The following is a 24,211-nucleotide window of genomic DNA, read 5'->3' on the forward strand; positions in this document are numbered from 1 at the left end:
AGACTTAAAACTACACTTAACCGCAAAATCATAGAAATACAAACCACCGAGGGCAAGAATAAGAAATACCAGGAAATAATTAGATTACATAAACTAAGGGAGAAAGCAACGAAAATAAGGTACAGGAAGAAGTTAGAGCAGGAAATGGTCAAAGTAGGCGTAATAACAGAAATAGTAGAAGAATGGAGAAAATTTAAAAATGCTATGACAAATAAAGTAAAACTAGTAAGTGGGAGTAGAAAAAATAATAAAAAAAGAAACGGACACTACAGATGAATAAATAGATAAAATTTGAAATAAAAGAAAATTGGAAATTGTGGAAAGAATACATAAAAGACAAAACGCAACAAAAATAGGAAACATATAAAATACAGAAAATAAAACTTAAGAAATAGCCCAAAATAGTTAAAAATGGAAGAAGAAGAAAGAATTATAATATAATTATAATATAATCTAACTTCATGTTATGATTTCAACGAAATCAATATAGCTATCTACTTTAAACAGTCTTTTTGTATTGTGTTTAAATATTAGACTAATTTTAGAAACAACAAAAAAATACCAAAAACTAAAAAAGATATGACTTTGTCGGGATTTGAACAGGGGACCTCCCGATCCCTAGACGAATGCTCTACCGATCATCTACCACCGTTTTTGTATTCAGTCGATCATTTCTCCGACATAATTACAATCATGGTGACAGATAAATTAATTGAGAATAAACATTTTCAATAATACTTATTAGGAGATAGACAAATCCACAGACATAAAAATAATAATATATTTACTAAAAACACTAATAATATATTCTTTTCACGCGCACCTTATTTGCGCTACATAACTTAACCTTCCGATGACCAACCTTTTTTTGTTACACGGGTGACCAAGGGGGGGGGGGGGGAAATGACCCCAGGTCAAAAATGTCAAAAATGACATTTAACAAAAAATGAAGTTTTTTTTTGCTTGGACTTTATGTCTTTCAAACAGTCACAAAATGAGTATTAGTGTCATGTGTAGTGTGTATGTTGAGTAAGTGTCTTCTTACTTTGCAAAGTCGACGTCATTAGTGTAAAACTACTTGGAATTACACATAAGAGACGGTATTTTACTAAACATCAACTTCAGAATATATTTTTTATTCGTAAAATATAGGGAATTTTTGAAGTTATACTTCTTTACGCGCGATGAGGGTGAATTTTTATATGTTAAAACCAGGCGCATACGCATCACCCAGGCGCATACGCATCACCCAGGCGCATACGCGCATTATAACTTTGTTCTGATTGGATGTTCAAATGACATGTCAAAAATTATCCAATATGGCAGCTGTAGGACAGCTGTGGTTTGGAGGAAAAGGTAAAGGTAAACAAATGTATAATATATTAGTTTTATTGTTGTGAGGACAGAAACAAAACAGTTTATAATATTGTAGTGACTTTTAAATAGTTTTTAAAAGCAACAGGTACGTAATAATTGTTAATGTATCATGGATATAAACCTACCTGTTTGATCTGCCAAAATACATAGTATGTAATAATGTAATACTTTTATTTATGTAATTTGATTACCATCAATATTCACCTAATATATTGTTTTCTTACTATATGTTTTGTTGTATTTTTTTTCAATTCTAAAGTCCACTTTACATCAACAATAATTGAATAAGAAATTGACAACAAGTTATTCAAGGTCAAATTTGGCTTATACAAAACACAATTCTACATCCAATTTTGCCGTGAATAAAAAGAAAATAAAGAAATTTGACAAAATAAAACATATCCAATTGTTCTATTTCATCAAATTCCTTCATTTTCTTTTACAAACCATACATTTTGTACTCGTCAAATTTGGCCTTGAATAACTTTGTCAATTTCTTGTTCAATTTATTGTTGATGTAAAGTGCACTTAAATCATTTCAAATCAAAATTAAAATAATTTGATCAATTTTCAAAATATCACAAGTTTAATGACGTTCTACACCTTCGGCAAAGAATTAAGGATTTGCATGAAATTTTAGTATGTTATAGTTTACTTCAAAAAACTAAGACTTGATTTTTTAAAAAATGTTTTACCGTGCCGTTTAATTACTATTAAGGGTCAAAGTTAAGTTTTAACATGGGCTCTTATGGGAATTCTTAAAAAGTTAATAACTTTTGACCCAAATTTACGATTTTTAATTATTTGTGCTTAAATTAAAGGTATTTTTGTAAGGAATAACATATTAAAAAATGAGGATTGTTTACCGTACCATTATTAAATAAAAGTGAAATTACTGTTTCGAAATTTAACAAAGTTGGTAGTAGTGAGATCAGCTGCACTCATAATTATATCCGAAACGTACGTGTCAATCACATGACCTCGGTGGTCTAGTTGTTGAGCGTTCGGTCAGAGTTCGAAACGTCCCGGGTTCCAATCCTCTACGATTCATTTTTTTTTTAGTTGTTTTAATAAAAATTTTTTGAAAGTGGTAGATAAGAAAGTTAGTTTAATATTTAAGTAGAATACAATTACTTCGTTAAAATTATATAATAGAAGTATAACTTCTTACGTGCGTACAAAGTACACACACATTCTTTTTTTTATTTCAAAATACGAGGATATCTAGAATAATATTAAAGTCAAATAAAAAATGAGTTAAAAATTGAAAATACTTTTGAATTTATTAAAGAAAAACATACACTGGGGTCACAATTTCCCCCGCTTGGTCATCCGAAGGTTAAAAGATGTAGCGACTAATACCATACTGTCAGTGTGCGCATGCGCCAGGGAATGTAAAAATTCACCCTCGTGCCTAAAGAAGTATAACGTCAATAAAAGAAAGTTATAATTGTTTTATGTAACACTGAAAACGGTATTAAGCGACAGAGAAATGACAAATCTAAGACAAATAATTACCAAAAACGGAACAATATTAACCGACGACAAGGATCTAAAGAAATATGGAGGGAACATTTAGAACAAATATTGAACTAAGAGCAAGGAAAAGCAAAGGACAATGAAAATGACCCAACTGTCAATAAAAGAGCACTTAGGGAGCTATACAGGAAGAAGAACTAGATGAAGCTATATATAGCAACAATAAAGACTGGGAAAGCTTCTGCACCGATAAAGTTAGAAATGTTAAAATATATAGGAGAAAAAGCAAAAAAAAAAGATTATTATACATCCTAACTGTAGTATGGAAGAAAAAAGGTTGCTAAGAGAATGGTCAAATGCAATAATTGTACCAGTACACAAAAAGGAATATACAAGAAATTGTCAGAACTTTAGAGGCATATCCCTATTTAGACCAGGGCTGATCTGTGAAAAAACTATCTTTGGATGTAAGAGGCGGCATTCGGATTTTTGCTGAAAAAGTTAGGTGACAACTTCAATAATTATAATTGACTTATGCTCCTTCTCAAATATGCCCGGAACATTAATAAAAAAATTAAAATATTTAAAAATTTTGAGAAACATCGATTTTGTTCTACTTCCTTTGCTTATAACTTTAAAACGATTCATTTTGGAACATAGTTGTACAGAAATAAAATAAAATTTATTGAATTTTGTATAATATACGACTGGCTTAAAATGTCTTAAATTATTACCCTTTCTGCAAAATAGCAATAAATAAGTAAAATAAGCCTGTTTTTATTCAATGTTTTTCAGCCACTTTGGTTGCACTTGAAACCGTCGTAATTCACTTAGAAAATGACTATTGTAACATACATACTTAAACCGTTTACCAAATTTCATTAAAATCGGCCTAATAGATTTTGCACAATAAATTTTCAGTAGTAATTGCACAAGAGCTCTAAAACTCTATATTAATTTTAGAGATCGAGTGCAATTTGTTGCGATTATTTCATGAATAAAACTGTTAAAAACCAAAATTTTATTGTAATTTATGTATGTAAGTACAAATTAGTGCAATTAAACACACAGTTGTTATAAATATTTTACGGTTGAAAGTCATCATTTTTATGTTTAAAACATTAATTGTCATTAATGTCACTCAATGTATTTTTTCGTAGCAACGAAGGGCATCTGACGTAATATACTTGACGACGGGAAATTATCAAAAATTATCGATTTAATTTAGATTTATGTAGCTTTCTATTGGTCAGAATCTCCTATGGATGAAATAATCAATTTAATTTTTTTAAGCTCAAATTTTTTAAAAACTTTCTGAACAAAAAGTAGACAATTTAGAAGTTTGCTAATTTTTTACATATAAACAGGCGCTCTACCTATCTAATAAACTTAACAGAGCTTTACACCAATGTTGTAGACAATTTTTTGGCTTATAAACAAATAGAATATCTCCGTTATGATTACATTAAATTACATTTACAAAACGGAACTAGAAAATATTCGGTATGACGCTTATTTTAAAAGTAAAAAAGTTGAATTGTGAGGACTAGTTCATGAGATATAGCCGGTTAAAATAAGCGTCCGCAGCGTCGTACCGAGTATTTTAGTTCCGTTTGTAAAATAAATTTATTATAACAGTAACAGAAATATTCTATTTGATAATAAGCCAAACAATTGTGTACAACTTTAAAACATTGCTGAGGCTGACTAAATAATCCCATTTTAATTCTGTAAAGTAGTTTATTCGATAGCCTGTTTATATGCAAAAAAATTAGTAAATTTCTAAATGGTCTACTTTTTGTTTAGAAAGTTTTTAAGAATTTGAGCTTTCAAAAAAAAATTAGATTGAAAATATATTATGCAAAATCTATTAGGTCGATTTTAATAAAATTTGGTGGACAGTTTAAGTATGGCATAAGCATTTTCAAAGCGAAATACAAAGGTTGTAAGTGCAACCAAAGTGGTTGAAAAACACAGAAAAATAACATGCTTATTTTGCCCCCTTATTTTGTATTTATTGCTACTTTGCAGAAAGGGTAATAATTTAAGATATTTTTAACCAGTTGTATAGTATACAAAATTCAATTATATTTATTTTATTTCTGTACAACTTTGTTCCAAAATGAATCGTTTGAAAGTTATAAGCAAAGAAAATAGAAGAAAAATCGATGAATTTCGGAACTTTTAAATATTTTAATTTTTTTATTAATTTTCCGGGAATATTTGAGAAGGAGCATAAGTCAATTATTATAACTACTGAAGTTATCACCTAACTTAATCTGCAAAAGTCCGAATGCCACCTCTCACATCCACCTCAAAACAGATCTGCCCCGGTCTAATTACGTGTAGCAGCAAAACTATACAAAATAATAATAGAAGGAAAAATCAGAATGGAATAGTCTAAGAGCTAGAGGCGAGAAATCATCGTCATAAGTAATATGGAGTTTGGCATGTGAAATGTGTCTATTGTATGTTGATAATTATGACCCCTTTCAGGCTGACACCTCAGTGGATACAGGGAGTAGCAATAAGGGATGAAAGGGGAAAGTTAACGCAGTCATTAAAGGTTTTCACCTCCTATTTTGTTAAACCTCCATCGATTTACATGAAAATTGGTGAGTACTTAGAGCATACCTCAAGAAATAAAACTGATATGCTGCCAACGTGTGCTTTTACCCTGGGGGTGGATGCCACCCCTTCTCAGAGGTGAGAACTATTTTATTAAAAATAACCCCACTAATCGATAGAGGGACAAATTTTAAGCAAAATTTATTACCTCTAATTATTAAAATAAATCAATACTTTTTGAGTTATTAAAGATCAAAGATTTGAATTTTTCGTGAAATAAATGCATGATGTAAAGAGTTTTTCGTAAATAATTCAAAAACTGTAAGTTTTATCAAAATAGTTATGATTACCAAAATTGAAGATAATAAAAAATAAAAGAGGTTTGTTATTCGAAAAACCTTTGAGAATTAATAAAAAGTGAGTTATAGGTGATGGAATGTATATTTTTTTCGGCTAGTACCCAAATCTTTGTATTCAAGCTCAAATAACGGGAAAACGGTGCATTTTATAAAATATATTTACTGACACTTGTCAAAGTACTTGGAAATATGTATCAAATGAGCTCCCGGAAAAGTTGATACCATTAAACATTATGCTACAAACATTTTTCAAAGTTTAGGCTCCAAAAATTTGGAGCTTAATTATTATATTATTTATATAAGTTTTTAAAATTGTTTTAAGACATTTATATAAAATATAGCAAAAATGTATTTGAATATTATGTCAAATGTGCCCATTATTGGACACCCTCAGTTTCTGTACATATTCAGTTTATACAGGGGCGGTTCTAGACCAAAAAAAGTGGGGGGCAAGGGAACACAACCGGTGAATAAATAAGATAACGTGCCTTTTTAACGAAAATTATAGTACAAAAGTATTGTAAAAACTGAAGGGGGGGGCAGCTGCCCCTTGCCCCTGGCTAGAACCACAACTAAGTTTATATCGATAGAAAAAATTCAATTAAATATCGAAATAATATAAAAATAATATTTTAGTAACATTCATTTAATTAATAATAATATGTTCTTTTTATCATTCGTAACTTCACGCATGTGCTCTTAAATTGACGGATTGATGATATTTGATCAATATTTCCTACCGTCAATTAAAGACTATGAAAGATCTACAAGAGGTAACAAAGAAGCCGATCGCGTTTTCTGTATATCAGGACCCAATCAAAAGAGACGAGTCGATTTTATTAAAGAGTTAAGAAATAACAAATTCAAAGAGGCTTTGGTTCGATTTTTTTTTTTTACTTATTGGGCTGATAACGAAATAGCACCTTTTCTGCAAGGTAAAATAATATATGTTAATTTTGTTGAGTGTCACAAGTTTTTCGTTAGTAAAAATGGAGAAGTGCAGAAAGACGAAGCTCCATATTTTAGTTGTCCAGCTCATGAGGAGGCAGACACTAAAATAATATACCACGTATATCAACTACAGAAAGATGCCAATGTAATCATAAAGTGCTCAGATACAGATATTCTGGTTATTATGTTAAGTAATATGCATCATTTGAACAGTAATTTACACATTTGGATACAGTCTGGAACCGCAGGAAAAAACATTATATTGATATCTGTAAAATTTACGAACATTTTGGAGATTCAATATGCAAAGCTTTAGCCGGTTTCCACGCTCTAACTGGCTGTGACTATAATCCATGGTTTCATAGAAAGGAAAAAAAAACCATTCAATATTATGAAATCATTTGAGCAATATAAGGAAGCATTGTATGCTCTTGGAGATATCGATTTTGACGAAGAGACGATTTTTGAAATTCTAGAAACATATATTTGTCACATACGGTACAGGGATTACAAAAAGAATTCTCCAAAGAAGTCAATGTCATACGGCTTACAATATTTAATCGTCGATATAAACTAAAAGACGTAAATGAACCATTTTTTAAAAAATATCTGAAAAATTTTGATGCATCAACTTTACCACCATTTTAATCTGAGCTATATCAACATTTTTTACGAGCACGATACATTACAAGTATTTGGTTGAACGCCTGTAAAAAAAATCCAACAGATCTGGTTATTGAACAAAATGGTTGGGAACTTGCTGAAGATAACACATATAAATTCAAATGGTTTGAAGGGCCTCAAATGCCAGAGATTGTTAGAGATATTACTTTTGAGAATGAAACAGACGATGAGATGGATGATGAGCAAGCTGATGATGACATTCATAATAGCGAAAGTGATGAAAATAATTATGATAGCGATTTTGGTGAATGTGACAGCGAAAATGAAAAATAAATAGTATTTTCAACGAAAATTTTGATTTCGTTTATAAATTCGCAAAGTCCGGTCGTTCGTTCCTGCGTTGCCACTCCTGCAATATCTGGAGCTTATGTACCGATGCCAATGTAGTTTTGTCTCCTGAATCCAAATCTGAAAACGGCATTTAGATATCTCAAACCATTTTCGAGATAACCGACCTCAAAGACAAGTTGCATCTCGGGACAGCAATTTATGATTTTTTAGCAATTTTAGATAGCGAGATAATTCTAGAATGGAGACACTGTACGTAAAAATGTTAATGAAAATTTCATATTATTTCAAAAATATATTACTTCATATAAACTGTAAAAGAATTGAAATATCAAACAAATAAATATTACTTATTAATTTTAATGTAAATAATGTTAAATGGCAGGTTACAAATTTTTGGTGCTGTCTACCCAATGATTTATGTATTATGTATATTATGTTGTATAATATACAGTGTGTCTACTTAAGTTGGACACATATATTACGGGACACTTTTTTATTTTTAATTTTACGAAATAAAGTTAAAATTCATAAAAAGTTCTACATCGTCTAAAACCTACGATTCAATCATCAGATAGCAAATTTTACTTATATTATAGGAGGTATTTTAAAAAATATGAATTTCGCTCAAGATTAAAGTACCTTTTTTCGCACTGTTGTAAATTATTACTAGGAAAAATGGTTTGGAATTAAAAACTGTGTTCTAATATATGCAATAGTTGTTATTATTATAATTAAATAATTAATAATTATTATAATAATGTAACTATTATCTACATTCTTCTAATCAAAAGAAAATATTTTATTTTTTTCTCAAATTAGAGATACCTACCAATCATCATTTTCATTTACAACTCTTTTATTATTAATTTTACGAACAAAAATTATTCTTCATAAAAAGATCTAATCTTCTAAAAAGATGCAATCATAAACATAAGATTATATAAAATTGTATCGATTTTAGTCGATGTGTAAAAAATATGAATTTCGCTCAAGAAATTCGCTTAGAAAAGTCCTTTATAGCTCACAATATTTAAATAGTAGGATATAATTGCACATTAAACATAACTTTTAATTCTAAACAACTTTTTATAATAGCAATTTTCCATATTAGGAATTTAAATACATAAAAAACAAAGTTTTCGTTATAATAATGCTCGCATTTTTAACTTGTTTAAAATATTTAAATTGTAATAAAACGAACTTGATAATAAATTATAATCCTAACTTCATTCCCGAAATTCCATTAAAAACTATTCTGTTAACAAATTTCAAAATAAATATATAAATATAAACATATAGACAGCACACATTACAGCAGTGGCGTGCTGAGATAAGGGCAAATAAATCAGGATGAACATGACTAATGAAGAAATTATGCAATTTAAGGAAATTATCAAGGAATTAATAAACGAGACTACAGCTGAAATTATGAAAGATACGAAGGAACTGATTAACGAGGTAAAAGAAATGAATAAAATATACAGAGAAGAAATAAAACAGCTAAAAGAGGAAAATTTGAAGATAAAACAGGAAATGAAAGAATTGCGAGTTAAAATGATTAAAATTGAAGAAATAGAAGAAAGGCTGGAAGTAGCTGATAAGAAAGACAGAAAGAACAATATTATTATAAGCGGTCTGGAAATTCCAAATGCTACAGAAAAGGAAATGGAAGATAATGTAAAACATTTTTTCGAAAACCAATTAAAGATAAAAATTTCTGTCCCAAAAATAAATTAAATAAAGGAGAAGACATACCTGATTAAAGTAGAGAATTTTGCACAAAAATTGGAGATAATGAAAAACAAAGCTAAATTAACTAGGGGGAAATATAATCAAGTATATATAAATAACGACTTGACCCAAAACGAAAGAAAAATTCAACAAAAACTGAAGGAAATTGCAAAACAAAAAACAGAAGAAAGGAAAACCGTAAAAATTGGATACCAAAAATTATAATCAATGGGCAGAAATGGACTTGGAATACAAAAAGCAGCGAATTGGAAAGGGATAATGCCAATACAAAAAAACTGGACAAATTAACTGCAAGGAAAAGCAAGTGCAAGGACCATAAGGAAACGACAAGGCAAGAAATAGGTAATGACAATGGCAAACAGGATAAGAAAAATATTTGGAGACTAGCAACGTGGAATATCAGAGGACTAAATGGTAAAGAAACAGAATTGAGTTACGAGTTCGATAAAAACAAAATAGAAATATTAGGTATTACAGAAACAAAAAAGAAAGGAATTGGTGAAATATACCTAGAAGGCGGTCATTTGCTTATATATAGCGGGGTTCCACCGGAAAAGAGAGCAGCTGCAGGAGTAGGTACTATAATTAAAAAAAGAAAAAGTAATAAATATACAGGACTGGAAAGGCTGGTCAGAAAGAATAGTCGCTCTTGAGATGAAAGATGAACAAGGAGAGTCAGAGACAATAATTACGGCATATGGACCCGATGAAAATGAGAAAAAAGAAATCAAAGAAAAATTCTGGACAGACCTAAATATAGCAATAGAAAACAGTAAAGGGCGGATTTACGTCATTGGAGACTTCAACGGAAGAGTAGGAATCAAAGATGAGACAGTAACGGATGTAATTGGAAGGTACGGTGAAGAAGTGAGAAATGATAATGGAAAACGGTTAATAGAATTCTGCGTACTAAATAATTTAATAGTAACAAACACACACTACCAACACAAAGACATACATAAATTTACTAGGCAAGGACCAAGAGAATCAGAAAAGTCAATAATTGATTACATACTAGTAGAACGCGACAATCGAAAGGTAATTCAAGACGTTAGAGTCAGAAGAGGACCAGAAATAAGTAGTGACCATTATTTGTTGGAAGCTAGAATAAAGAATAAAAACAAAAAACCCCAGGAACATACAAAAGAAAACAAAAGAAAAATTGAATACGAATCAATCAGAACTTACAAGCTCAGAAACAAAGAGATTGCCCTAAGATACAAAGAAATGGTTAATTTAGAAATAGCAGCTCTGGAAAATGCAAATGATAGTAACAACCTAGAACAAAAATGGCAATCATTTAAAAATATATTACTGGAAGCGGCGAAAAAAGTATGTGGCATTAGTAAAAGGAATGACAAGGTGAAACAAACAAACTGGTGGAATGCCGAAATAAAACAACAAGTGAAAACTAAGAAAAAACTTTGGAATAATTATTTAGGAAACAAAACAGTAAACAATTACAACAAATACAAAGAGGCAAGAACTGCAGTAAGAGATATGATAAAAACAGAAAAGGAAAAGAGTTGGCATCAATTTGGACAACAGCTGGAACACAATAGCAAAGAAAATCAAAAACTTTTTTATAGAACATTAAAATCTCTGAGAACAGACAAACCTAGTAAGGATATGAGAATTAAAAACAAAGAAGGAAAATTAATCACAGAAGAAAAAGAAATTATTGAAAGATGGCGACAACACTTCCAAGAATTATTAACTACCACAAAAGAGGATAGGAATAAAGAAAACAGTACCGCGACAGGTAGTGAAGAACAGAGAACAAACATCGAGATAACAATCGAAGATACAATAGAAGCAATAGGCAAACTTAAAAACGGAAAGGCACCTGGACACGACCATATACCACCGGAAATGCTGAAGTACATGGGAATGAAAGGCGTAAAACAATTAGCTGAAATATTCAAAGAAGCAAGCAAAAAAGAAACAATACCGAAGGACTGGGAGATTGGAGTAATAGTACCGATATATAAGAAAGGAGACCACAAAGATTGTAACAACTATCGAGGAATTACACTGTTATGTTCTTCTCTCAAAGTCTATGAAACAGTACTAGAAAAAAAGCTGAGAAACATTACAGAAACTACTTTAAATGAAGCACAGAGTGGCTTTAGAAAGGGACGAGGAGTACAAGACCATATTTTCACGGTAAAACAAATAATTGAAAAAACGTTACTGTCTAAAAAGAAAGCATATATGGCCTTCATAGACCTGGAAAAGGCATTCGACAGGGTAAAACGACAAACTGTGTGGGACAGCTTGATAAGAAGAGGGGTTGACGATAAACTAGTTGAAATCATCAAAAGCTTTATAAGAGAAACAGGAACTACATAATACATAAAAACATGAAATCAACAGAATTCGAAACAACTGAAGGACTAAGGCAAGGAGGTGTCATGAGCCCAACCCTCTTCAACATCTTTATGGACGAAATCATGATAGAGTGCACACCACAACTAAAGAAATTGCATGTAGGGTACAGGAATCTCCATAGCGTAACCATTTCGGAATGTGCGTTCGCAGATGATGTAGTAGTTATCTCAGAAAAAGAAGAAGACCTGCAAAATAACCTGCAAGCATGGAATCACGCATTATGTAAACAGGGTATGAAGATAAATACACATAAGACGAAGACCATGGTAATATCGCAAGAACCAGTCGTAATAAATATGCAAATTAATGAGGAAGCAATAGAACAAGTAAACCATTTCCAATACTTGGGCGTTACAATCGAAAATAATGGAAGGCAGGACAAAGATGTTGAAGAGAGGATAAGTAAAACATCAAAACTATTTCATGCAATAAAAAATAGCTTCTTAAACAAAAAGGAAATCACAAGAAAAACCAAACTAACTGTATTTAACACCATATATAGACCAGTGCTTACATACGGCTGTGAATCATGGATACTAACTAGAAAACTAAAAAGCAAGATACAAGCCCTAGAAATGAAGTATTTACGAAGAGTTAGAGGAGTGACAATGAGAGACAGAATAAGAAGCACAGATATACGCACAGATCTTAAGACAAAATCTGTACTTGAGTATATTGAAGAAAAACAACTAAGTTGGTGGGGACACATGAAAAGAATGAAAGACAACATACCGGTGAAGAAAATATGGGAAGCCAGGATACAAAAGAAAAGAAGTAGAGGAAGACCTAGAGAAGATTGGGATACAGTAGTCGCTAAAATCATCCAAAGGAAGGGGAAAACAATAGCAGAAGCAAGCCGATTAGCATACAATAAGAAACAATGGTCAACATTTGTACACACGTGAAAGGATGTGCCAGTCCCGACACTGAAAAGTAAAAGGGACTCAAAAGACTATATATATATATATATATATATATATATATATATATATATATATATATATATATATATATATATATATATATATATATATATATATAATATATAAATAGCGTATGTTTTAATTTTCACTTTTTCCTAAAAACTCGAAAGGGTTCTTTTATTTTCATCATCACTTGCTTAGCTTTGATGTTATAATCTTCATCTGGAGCTCACTTGATAGGTATTCTTGAGTACTTTGACAAGTGTTCAGTAAATATATTTTATAAAATGCACCGTTTTCCCGTTATTTGAGCTTGAATACTTAGATTTGGGTACTAGCCGAAAAAAATATACATTCCATCACCTATAACTCACTTTTTGTTAATTCTCAAAGGTTTTTCGAATAAGAATTCTCTTTTATTTTTTATTATCTTCAATTTTGGTAATCATAACTATTTTGATAAAACTTACAGTTTTTGAATTATTCACGAAAAACCGCTTTGCATCATGCATTTATTTCACCAAAAATTCAAATCTTTGATCTTTAATAACTCAAAAAGTATTGATTTATTTTAATAATTAGAAGTAACAAATTTTGCTTAAAATTTGTCCCTCTATCGATTAGTGGGGTTATTTTTATTAAAATAGTTATCACCCCCGAGAAGGGGTGGCATCCACCCCCAGGGTAAAAGCGCACGTTGGCACCATATCAGTTTTGTTTCTTGAGTTATGCTCTAACTACTCACCAATTTTCATGCAAATCGATGGAGGTTTAACAAAATAGAAGGTGAAAACATTTAATGACTGCACCAACTTTCCTCTTTCATCCCTTATTGCTACTTTCTGTATCCACTGAGGTGTCAGCCTGAAAGGGGTCATAGTTATCAATATACAATAGACACATTTCACATGCCAAACTCCATATTATTTATGACGATGATTTCTCGCCTCTAGCTCTCCGTCTAGAAGTAGAACTTAGACTAGCTAGATGATATACAAAGTGGATTCAGAAAAGGACATAACAAACAAGCTCATAATATATTCACCATGCAACAGGTTATACATAAAGTCTTCAAGAAAGATATGGACATATGGTATTATATACAAAGACAAAGAATTCGATTCAATTAAAACTATATTTAGGAGCCTGAAAAAGAATAAGTGAGGACCTGATAAAAGTAACTAAAAGTCTGGACCTCGGAGGTAAACTACACTATGTCGACATGGCGTTGTTTTGTTTTTATTCCTTTAACTCACACAGCTCTCCAAGAGCTTTCTAGAGGTATACTACACTTGGTACTAATGACCACGAAAACGAAATTACCAAAAAAGTAGAATACTATGTTCAAATAATTTGAGAGGTAAAAAGCGCCATGTAAATTTGGGTGTTTTTACCTTACAGTTACTAACTGAGTGTTGATCGCAAACAACACTATGTTGACTTAGTGCACTGAGCACCTACCGGCAAACGGGTCATAGGTAACTATTCTTCTGAACAGAAATAAATCTCTTTGTTTTCATCTATTTTTTTTCTATAGTTACCTAGTTGTTTTTATAAAAATCATGGTTATTAATACATTGTAATAAACAAGCAACAAATATTGTGTACCTTCTCTTAAAAATTGGTGTTTCTATTTCGAACGGTATTATTCTAATTATAAGTACATAGGTATAGTTTCAAAAGTTATGCATCACTTAAAATTATGCTAAATTAAAAAAAATATATATAAAAGAAACAGAAATAACAACAAGTATTATTAAATATTATTATTTTGTTGAGCCACAATATGTCAGCAACAAATTGCCAACATTGTTGTTATTTCTGTTTTCTTTCAAGAGTCAATAAATACATATTAGTTCATTAATAATAATGTTCCTTTTGTGATAAAATATATAAAATTAAATGGGCAACCAAACAATATACCTTGTGTCTGGTACATACATAAAACCTATTTAGTATTACAATGGTATTACCTCATATTAACCATTTTTTTTAATCTTTTATAGTGCGTCTAATAATTTGGCCAGAGACTGTATACTACGGAAAAAACAAAATCTGTTCAGATTGTTATCAAATGTTAGCGTTTAGTGAAGCGTTTTAAAGAATTCTTCAACTTACTTTTATTTTTTTTATAATACAGCTTCATAATTTTACAACACTATATTTTCGGCAAACTTTTGTAAATTCAAACCAGACTTTTCATTTTCTCAGCCATTATAATATTTTTATTATGTTTCTTAGCGACAAAGGTTTCTTATTTTACGACATCCTTTCTTCGTGTTCGCCGACACCAACCCTTATGCAGGTTATTTTTAATCTCATTTTAGATAAATACGAAGTAATAAAATAGTATTGGGTATTTCGCCATACTGGGTATTATCAACAAGTACCCATACAAAAATATTTTGGCCGATAGTAATTGGTAAATTTCTATAAAATGGGTTTTAAAAATAATGAGATTATTTGGCCTCGTCCGTATTATTTAAATGGCCGTTAGTACAGGTTTCCGATTTTGACAGGTGGCCGTTAACACAGGTTTTAATACAATAACATTTAACTAAAATAAAAGTTTTTTTCATGAGAAGTACCTAGCTATTTTTTGCGCTTAAATAACTTTAAATTCAATAAATATTTTATAAGTTTAGATCAAACCTATCAGAGGTAAACTGCATTATGTCACTGTAAATTACCATTAATTACAGTAATTAAGGCAAATTTTAACGTTTCATTAGTTGGATTGTACAAACTACTTATATGTTATGATTAAAATACGATCGCATTGTCTTTCAGAGCGAAAGATACCTAATTATGGGATATATAAGAGTTTTAAAACATTCAGAGGTAAACTGCACTATGTCACTGTAAATTACCATTAATTACAGTAATTTGGGAAAATTTTACCGTTTTATTAGTTGGATTGTATAAACTAGTTACATGTTATAATTAAAATATGATCACATTGTCTTTCAGAGCGAAAGATACCTAATTATGGGAAATATAGGATTTTTAAAATATTCAAACGGCCCTACTGAAAAGTTGCTTAAAATGACATAGTGTAGTTTACCTCCGAGGTCCAGAAGTATACTTTTATAAATAATAATTTTTTATAAATATATTTATAAAAGCAGTAGATAGAATAAGAATACAAAATATGCAGTTGAAACCATTTGAAATAACATAAGTAGGTAGATATAGTTAATCGCTATCGATGGGGTGCTGACCCTAAAATTAATTTAATGTTTTATCGTGCATATACCAGATCCATTCTCGACTATGGAAGCATTCTATATGGATCTGCCACAAACAGTCGCCTTAAAAAACTAGATCGCATTCAATATAAGGCTCTGTGGTTAGTTCTAGGTGCGCTCAAGTCTACGCCTATAGAGAATCTTTTAGCTGAATCCATGGAGCCTCCTTTACATTTAAGACGACTATTTTTGGCTGAAAAATTTATTCTTAAATGCCAATCTTACAACCAAACTGAACTACTACAAAAAATATGTGACATCTCTGTTTCTAATCTTGTCGACAAATGGTGGCACAACAGGAATTCTCCTATTTTAGCAGTGGCATACTCGAACGTTTCTCATCACCTAAACAGTCCAGGTGCATTAACTTTCTTTAAATCGAGTTTTAATATATCTTATGCCAATGTTAATGTTTGGTTCCCAAATTTTGACAGTGAGAATCCAGTTGACTTTCAGCAACATATAGCCAAGCTTGATAATCCATGCAGGATTTTCACGGATGGTTCAAAATCAAGATTGGGAGTTGGATGTGCTGTATATATTCCGGATCACCAAGAATCCTTGATGTTCAAGTTAGATAAACAATGTTCCATATACTCTGCAGAAATGTTCGCGATTTATCAAGCTCTAGAATGGGCTGTCAACAAAAAAATTTCTAACAAGCAAGTTGTAATTATGTCAGATTCAAGATCTTCGTTATTAGCTCTAGAAAACACACGTAAACATTTATATAAAAATAGCCTTGTCGTCAAAATTTTAGAAAACCAACTAAAGCTACTGGAAAAACAGACTTCTGTAACTTTCGTCTGGGTAAAAGGACATATTGGTATTTCCGGTAACATAAAAGCAGATTTTTTTGCTAAAGAGGCAATCTTAAAAGGATCGGAAATAACTTGGCTAGATAGAAGCGATCTAACAGCTACTCGCAAGAAAAGTTTGAAACAAAATTGGGATATTGAGTGGCACGCTTTCTGCAATCGAAGCAACAATCTCTACACCAAAATTCATCCTAGTTTACCTACTGAGCCTTTTGCTATCAGAAGTTATCCCAATAGAAATATATATGCCATGTTTATTAGATGTCTCTTTAATCATGCCACTGTCAAGTCATACCTCTATAGATTTAACCTATCCGAATCAGATCTTTGCGATTGCAATGGATATGTTGACGATATTAATCATTGGTTGTTTGGATGCAAACATAATGATGTTGCAATTAAGTTTTTGATGCACAATCTGGTTCAAGAAGAAATACCTTTCCCACAAAATAATGCTTCTCTTTTATATTTGTCTCGTAGAAATTCTAAAATTAAACAAATCATCTGGGAGTTTTTAAAAAGGACTAAGAGGAAAATTTAACTTGCACTGAATGAGTCCGGTTGAATGTGTTTAGCAATAATTATTGTTTTTTTATGTTTATCCTTATTATGTAATATTGTCTCCCTGTGAAAGTTCATTAAGTAGATTTTGCAGGGAGGTAATAAGAATAGAATTGTATAAAAGTTTATATTGAAAAAATTAAAAAAAAAAAAATTATACAAAAAATATGTATACAAAAAAAAATGTATAAAAAAAATTAAATCTTATTAAAAAAAAATTAAATAAATAAAAAAAAGCATAATAAATTATAAAAAAATAAAAAAGAGAAAAAAAAAATTAAAAACACAAAGAGGGTGTAAACCTCCGCGGGGTTGATCCGGGTTGAAGCCTTATCGCTGTGTAAAAAAAACATATATTTATTAGCATTTAGTATTAGTATTTAGTATTAGCATGTAGTTTTTTTTGTCGATTTAATTATTTGTAAATTAATTTAAGTTGGTTAGGGCCATGAATGAGGAGTATACCTACTGGTCAATTAAATGTTTCCACTTCTACATATGTATGTATGTATGTGCGTGCATAAGTATTATATGTGCGCACATGTACCTAATGTATTATGTAATGCAATGTATTATATTTGGAATATTGTAGCAAACAGTAATTTATTATCTATCGTGGCTGAATGGATCAAGTAATCCAAAGCCAATAAGGAAGAAAAAAAAATAAATAGGTAGATTAAGCCCCGTACTTTTTATAAATGTAATAGATAAGATACAGAAAGAATGTAAGAAAAGCTTTAAAGAACACTGACCGACCAGAGTGTGCAGAAAGACTATTCCAGACACTAAATACAATATTTCTCAACAAAGAAATATGACAATATACGAAACAATGGATATGCTATCGCTAACATACGAAGCAGAAAACTGAGTTTTAAGCAGAAGACACCGGAGACGCAGTAGAGATAAAATACCTCAGAAGAAAGATACGAACAAAAGGACAGGCACAGAAATGAAGAAATGAAAAGGACCCTTCATAAGAAGCTAAGAAATTAAATCGATGCTTGACACAATAAAGAAGAAAAAATAGAAAAGATGTTACAAAGTAAGAGTAAATCTTGGCCAGAAACAAATGGCGAAGGACAGAAAAGAATAGAGGAAATTCGTCAACAGCTAGATACTCCAGGGTAATAAGCTAGAAATAGACCATGTTCGGGACACTCAAAGATCCAGGTAGCTGACTACTTTTTTAGTTATTGTAGACCTATAGGAAGAAAACCTACCTGTTTTCTGCCTAGAGTTCGCGTCCGTTTTTTAATTATTAACAATTTAGTGCAAAAATTGCAATTTTTTAGATTTTTGCACCCCATTTAAAAGCTAAATAGTTGACATAAAATTACAAAATTTAGTTTTTTTTAGAAAATTAAAAAACTTTCAAAATGCCGATTTTTGAAAGTTAAAAAGTTAATTTGTTGCTATGCAAACTGCAAAATAAGTTAAAATCATTATTTCTTATAATAACTTTTACTAAAACTACCTTAGAACCTTAGTGTTTCACCGAAAGTCGGGTATTTGGGTACTTAACAAACCCACAAAATTTAAGACCGATCGATTATTTAGTTTAAGAGTTATTCGAATTGTTTATCCCAGAGACCTTTATTTTGTAACAACATAAGACAGACAATAATAAAGACAGGGAAATTCTGCGTATGCCAAATGAAAATAGAAAACTAATGCTAATAAAATGTACTAAAAAAAAAGATAAAAAATTATCTAATATAGTCAAAAATCGTAATGCCAAATTTGTGGAATTTTGTGGTTTATAAACATTTAGAATAATTTTAAAAATATTGTCCGTAGAAAAAATCATTTTACATATTAGAAAAGCTGTTATTTTACACGAATTTTTAAAAATATAGTTCAAATGGTGATAGTCTAAGAGCTAGTGCACCCTCCGCCTAACGGTCATTCTGTAAGGCTAGAAATTTGTCTAGTGATAATTCATAGCACACCAAGGCTAAAAACCATGACCTGGCAGGCATCAGCCGTGCACGTGTATCTACCAGGTGAATCAAAAAGTGCATAGTTTAGGGGTAAAATAAACTTTCTCATGTAAGGTTTAAATTTAAGTATGTGGTTGAGTAAGTCATTTAGACGAAATGTGTACAATGACAGGCGATTCTGAAGAGCATAAGACCTTGCCAGGCGAGGGGAAAGATTAGGTGTTTTTCCCAAATTTTTTTTGCACCGAACAAATTTTTTTAGATTTTTTGAATCATTCCAAACAGAAAAGGTTTTTAATGATTTTTCTCTTAAGTTTATAGTTTTTGTTATATAAGCGATTGAAAATTTTGAAAATTGCGAAATCGGCCAATTTTAACCCTAAATCAAACATTTATCTAAAAATTTCAATGTTGCCAAGGTACGTAAATATTCTTTAGATATTCATTGATGAAATCCCGAAGAGTTTTTTGCAATAAAATATCGAAAACCCCTTTGTTTTTTTAATTGCTAATCAAGCGGGCGCGACATTGTAGTATAAGTGAGGATGTTTGAGTTGGCATTAATTCATTATCTCGAGAATGGGCAAATTTCAAGAAAAGTCCTCAGACAGGTCGATTTTTATTTTTAAATGACTTTTTGGCATATACATAATAAAGTGACGTCATCCATCTGAGCGTGATGACGCAGTCGATGATTATAATAGATGCATCGACGCAGTCGATGAGTTAAATAAGAGTAGATATTGTGCGATAGCTCATTTGAAAGGTTATTTAATTCTCTATTCACTAATATAAACATTAACATAATTATTTATACAGGGTGTAAAAAAAATTTTTTTGTACACCCTGTATAAATAATTAGGTTAATGTTTATACTACTAAATAGAGAATTAAATAACCTTTCAAATGACCTATCACACAACCCCTGCTCTTATTTAAAAAAATCATCGATTACGTCATCACGCCCAGATGGATGACGTCACTAGTATTATATATATGCCAAAAAGTCCTAACTCAAAAATAAAAATCGACCTGTCTGAGGATTTCTCTTGAAAGCCCATTCTCGAGATAATGCATTTATGCAAACTCAAACGTCCTCACTTAAACTAAAGTGTCTCGCTCGCTTGATTTAGCAATTAAAAAAACAAAGGGGTTTTCGATATTTTATTGCAAAAAACTCTTCGGGATTTCATCAATCAATGTAAAACGAATATCTACGTACCTTGGTAACATTGAAATTTTTAGATAAATGTCCGATTTAGGGTTAAAAATTGCCGATTTGCCAATTTTCAAAATTTTCCATCGCTTATGTAACAAAAACTATTAACTTAAGAGAAAAATCACTAAGGATCTTTTCTGGTTGGAATGATTCAAAAAACCTAAAAAAAAATGTTCGATGCAAAAAAAATAATTTTAGAAAAAACCACTAATATGTCCCCTCGCCGGGCAAAGTCGTATGCTCTTCAGAATCGCCTGTCATTGTACACATTTCTTCTAAATGACTTATTTATCATTTATTTATTAAAGTGTACTTTAACTTTTTCTGTGATCATTAATGATCCTATGACTAAAAAATAGATTTTTGTAAAAAAAATTGTTTCAAGAATTGTTTAAACAAATTAGACTGTTTACTAATTAATAAGTTTATAAACAAATTGCATATTTGTAATGTACGTAGAAATTACATACAAATTAAAAAATAAAAGATCAAAATCCATTGAGCTGATCCGGAGATACAGAAAATTATATTCGTTTGAATTTGCTTTTTCGGTATTTTAACTAGGTGGATTTCAAGGTTCCCCCTAGTAATCGTTTGAACTACATTTTTGAAAAATCGTAGAGGGTGCTCTGAAGGTACACTCTTTGTGCAAATTAAAAAAAAATACAAATCCCATTCTTTAAAATGGCATTATTTAGATTCCTTAATTTTTATAAACAAATTAGCTGTGAATTAAAAAAAAAACATATGGCTAACTTTGTCCGAAATGAAAACAGGCTAAATTTTTTATTTGAAAATTCGTGTTAAAATACTATTTTTTCGAATATATAAAAATATTGTTTCTACGGACAACATTTTTAAATTACATTCGGGGTTTTGACTATATTAATTATTTTTTATCTTTTTTTAATACATTTTGATACTATCATTCTTCTACTTTCATTTGGCATACTCAGAATGGCCCTATCTTAATTATTTTCTGTCTTATCTTATTGCAAAATAAAGGTCTCTGGGATAAACAAATAGAATACCTCTTAAACTAATTAATGGATCGGTCTCAAATTTTGAAGTTTTTTTAAGTACGCCAATATCCAACTTTGGGTGAAACACTAAAGTTCTAAGGTAGTTCTAGTAAAACTTATTAACAGATAAGATTTTCACTTATTTTGCAGTTTGCGTAGATTAAATTTATTCTGAACGTTTTTCAATGTTTTAAAAAACCGACTTTTGTAATTTTATGTCAACTATTTAGCTTTTGAATAGAGTGCAAAAAATCGAAAATATCGCGATTTTTGCACTAAATTGTTAATAGTTAAAAAACGGACGCGATCTCTAGGCAGGAAACAGGTAGGTTTTCTTCCTATAGGTCTACAATAACTAAAAAAGTAGTCAGCTACTTGGCGCTTTGAGTGTCCCGAGAAAATCCTTATTACCCTGAACTAAGACGCAACTCCCTCGATACCTGACGGTAGAAGAGAAATAATGATGATAATGTTATATTACCCAAACCTGTGTTTATTATTTCAATTTTATTAAAAATTCATTTATAGGGATATTATGATGATATACATATAGGGTGTCCCAAAAGTAGTGGAACGGTCGAATATTTAGCGAACTAAACATCGGATCGAAAAACTGAAAAATACGTGTTCAATAATTTTTAAAAATCTATCCAATGACACCAAACACTAACCCCCACTACGCCCCCTGGAGGTGGGGTGGGGGGTAACTTTAAAATCTCAAATAGAAACCCCTAGTTTTTCTTGCAGATTTGGATTCGTTACGTAAAAGTAAGCAACTTTTATTCAAGACATTTTTTCGAACAGTGGATAGATGGCGCTATAATTGGGAAAAACCATTTATCCTGATACCATAGGTAAATTATAGAAACGGTCTAATATCTCGAGAAATACACTTCCAAATGAGAAACCAAAAAACAGGTTTTTAATATTTTTCGAAAACCTATCGATAAACACCAAAAATGACCCTCTAACCCACCCCCTGGAGACGGGGTAGGGGGTAAATTTAAAATCTTAAATAGCAACCCCCACTTTTTATTGCAGATTCAAATTCGTCATGAAAAATTAAGCAACATTTATTCGGAACATTTTTTAAAATTGCTGATAGATGGCGCTAATAAATCGTATTTTTCCAATTAAAGCGCCATCTATCAACAATTCTAAAAAATGTTTCGAATAAATGTTGCTTAATTTTTCACGACGAATCAGAATCTGTAATAAAAAGTGGGGGTTGCTATTCAAGATTTTAAAGTTACCCCCCACCCCACCTCCAGGGGATGGGTTGGAGAGTCATGTTTAGCGTTATTCGATAGGTTTTCGAAAAGTATTAAACACCTTTTTTTTTGGTTTCTCATTTGGAAGTGTATTTCTCGAGATATTAGACCGTTTCTATAATTTACCTATGGTATCAGGATAAATCGTATTTCTCAATTATAGCGCCATCTATCCACAATTCGAAAAAATGTCTTGAATAAAAGTTACTTACTTTTACGTAACGAATCCAAATCTGCAAGAAAAACTAGGGGTTTCCATTTGAGATTTTAAAGTTACCCTCCAGCCCACCTCCAGGGGGTGTAGTGGGGGTTGGTGTTTGGTGTCAGTGGATAGATTTTTGAAAATGATTGAACACGTATTTTTCAGTTTTTCGATCCGATGTTTAGTTCGCGAAATATTCGACCGTTCCCCTACTTTTGGGACACCCTGTATAATAATCAGCTGCGTTTTGCATATAATGCCCACAATAGAAGTATTAAGAAGAATTTAAGTGATTACTTACTTATAATCGTCAGGTTAACTTTAATGTTTCTAGTAGGTGTTTGCTTGAAATCGACTCTACAGTGATAAATTCCACCGTCACTGTCTTTAACTGTCTCCAGAGTCAATTTAGCTGGTTTGTCTTGATACCGGAAATAGCCTCTGCCACCGAGGACACTCTCGTCCGCCCAGTGTTTTCCTTGCTCCAATGATTTATCTCGAGAGTCGAACCTAAAACAAAAATAAATTTAAATAAGCTTAAAGAAAACACCAAAGTAGTGATAAATTGATACAAATAAAAGAGGTTTAAATTGTCTCTTTCAAATTGGTTGGTTGTATTTGCATTAACTGGAAGAATGCAATTAGTAAATCTAAAAATTATGCAATAGGACAATAAAAATACTGAATTTGCATTATTTTTAGATTTTAGATATTATTATTTCTTAGAGCCCGTTCACATGAGGGACGCTAAACGCGCGTTTTGATAACGCGCGATTACAACTTTATACATTTTACTTGAGACCGTTCACATGCTAACCCGCGTTTTAATGATTTAAATGACTTAAATACGCATTAGCATGTGAACGATCTCAAGTAAAAGGTATGTAGTTTAATTGCGCGTTAAACGCCTATGTGAACGCGCTCTTATTATACAGTGAGGACGATTAGGTTGGAATGAATTCATTTTCACGAGAATGGGCAACTTTTGAGAGAAATCCAGAAACAGGTCGATTTTTTTTATTTATACACTGGAACCCCGATAAGTCGGCCCCCGATAACCCGGAACTCCGGCTAACCCGGACCGATTTTTATCAGACAAACATTTCAACAATAAAAATGCATTGCTGTTACAAAATCTCGTGAACCTAATTC

General features: G+C 31.1%; 1 protein-coding gene across 1 annotated transcript in view; it reads right to left on the reverse strand.

The window, feature by feature from the left end:
- The window catches only part of LOC126886070 (uncharacterized), a 263,975-nt gene that overhangs the window by 182,196 nt on the left and 57,568 nt on the right, over positions 1–24,211 (reverse strand). Inside the window, exon 2 of the mRNA XM_050652914.1 lies at positions 23,361–23,569. Within this exon, the coding sequence (XP_050508871.1) occupies positions 23,361–23,569 (209 nt within the window). The remainder of the gene's footprint in view (positions 1–23,360; positions 23,570–24,211) is intronic.

This window comes from Diabrotica virgifera, chromosome 6 (genome assembly GCF_917563875.1).
Source record: "Diabrotica virgifera virgifera chromosome 6, PGI_DIABVI_V3a".
NCBI classification, from domain to species: Eukaryota; Metazoa; Arthropoda; class Insecta; order Coleoptera; family Chrysomelidae; genus Diabrotica; species Diabrotica virgifera.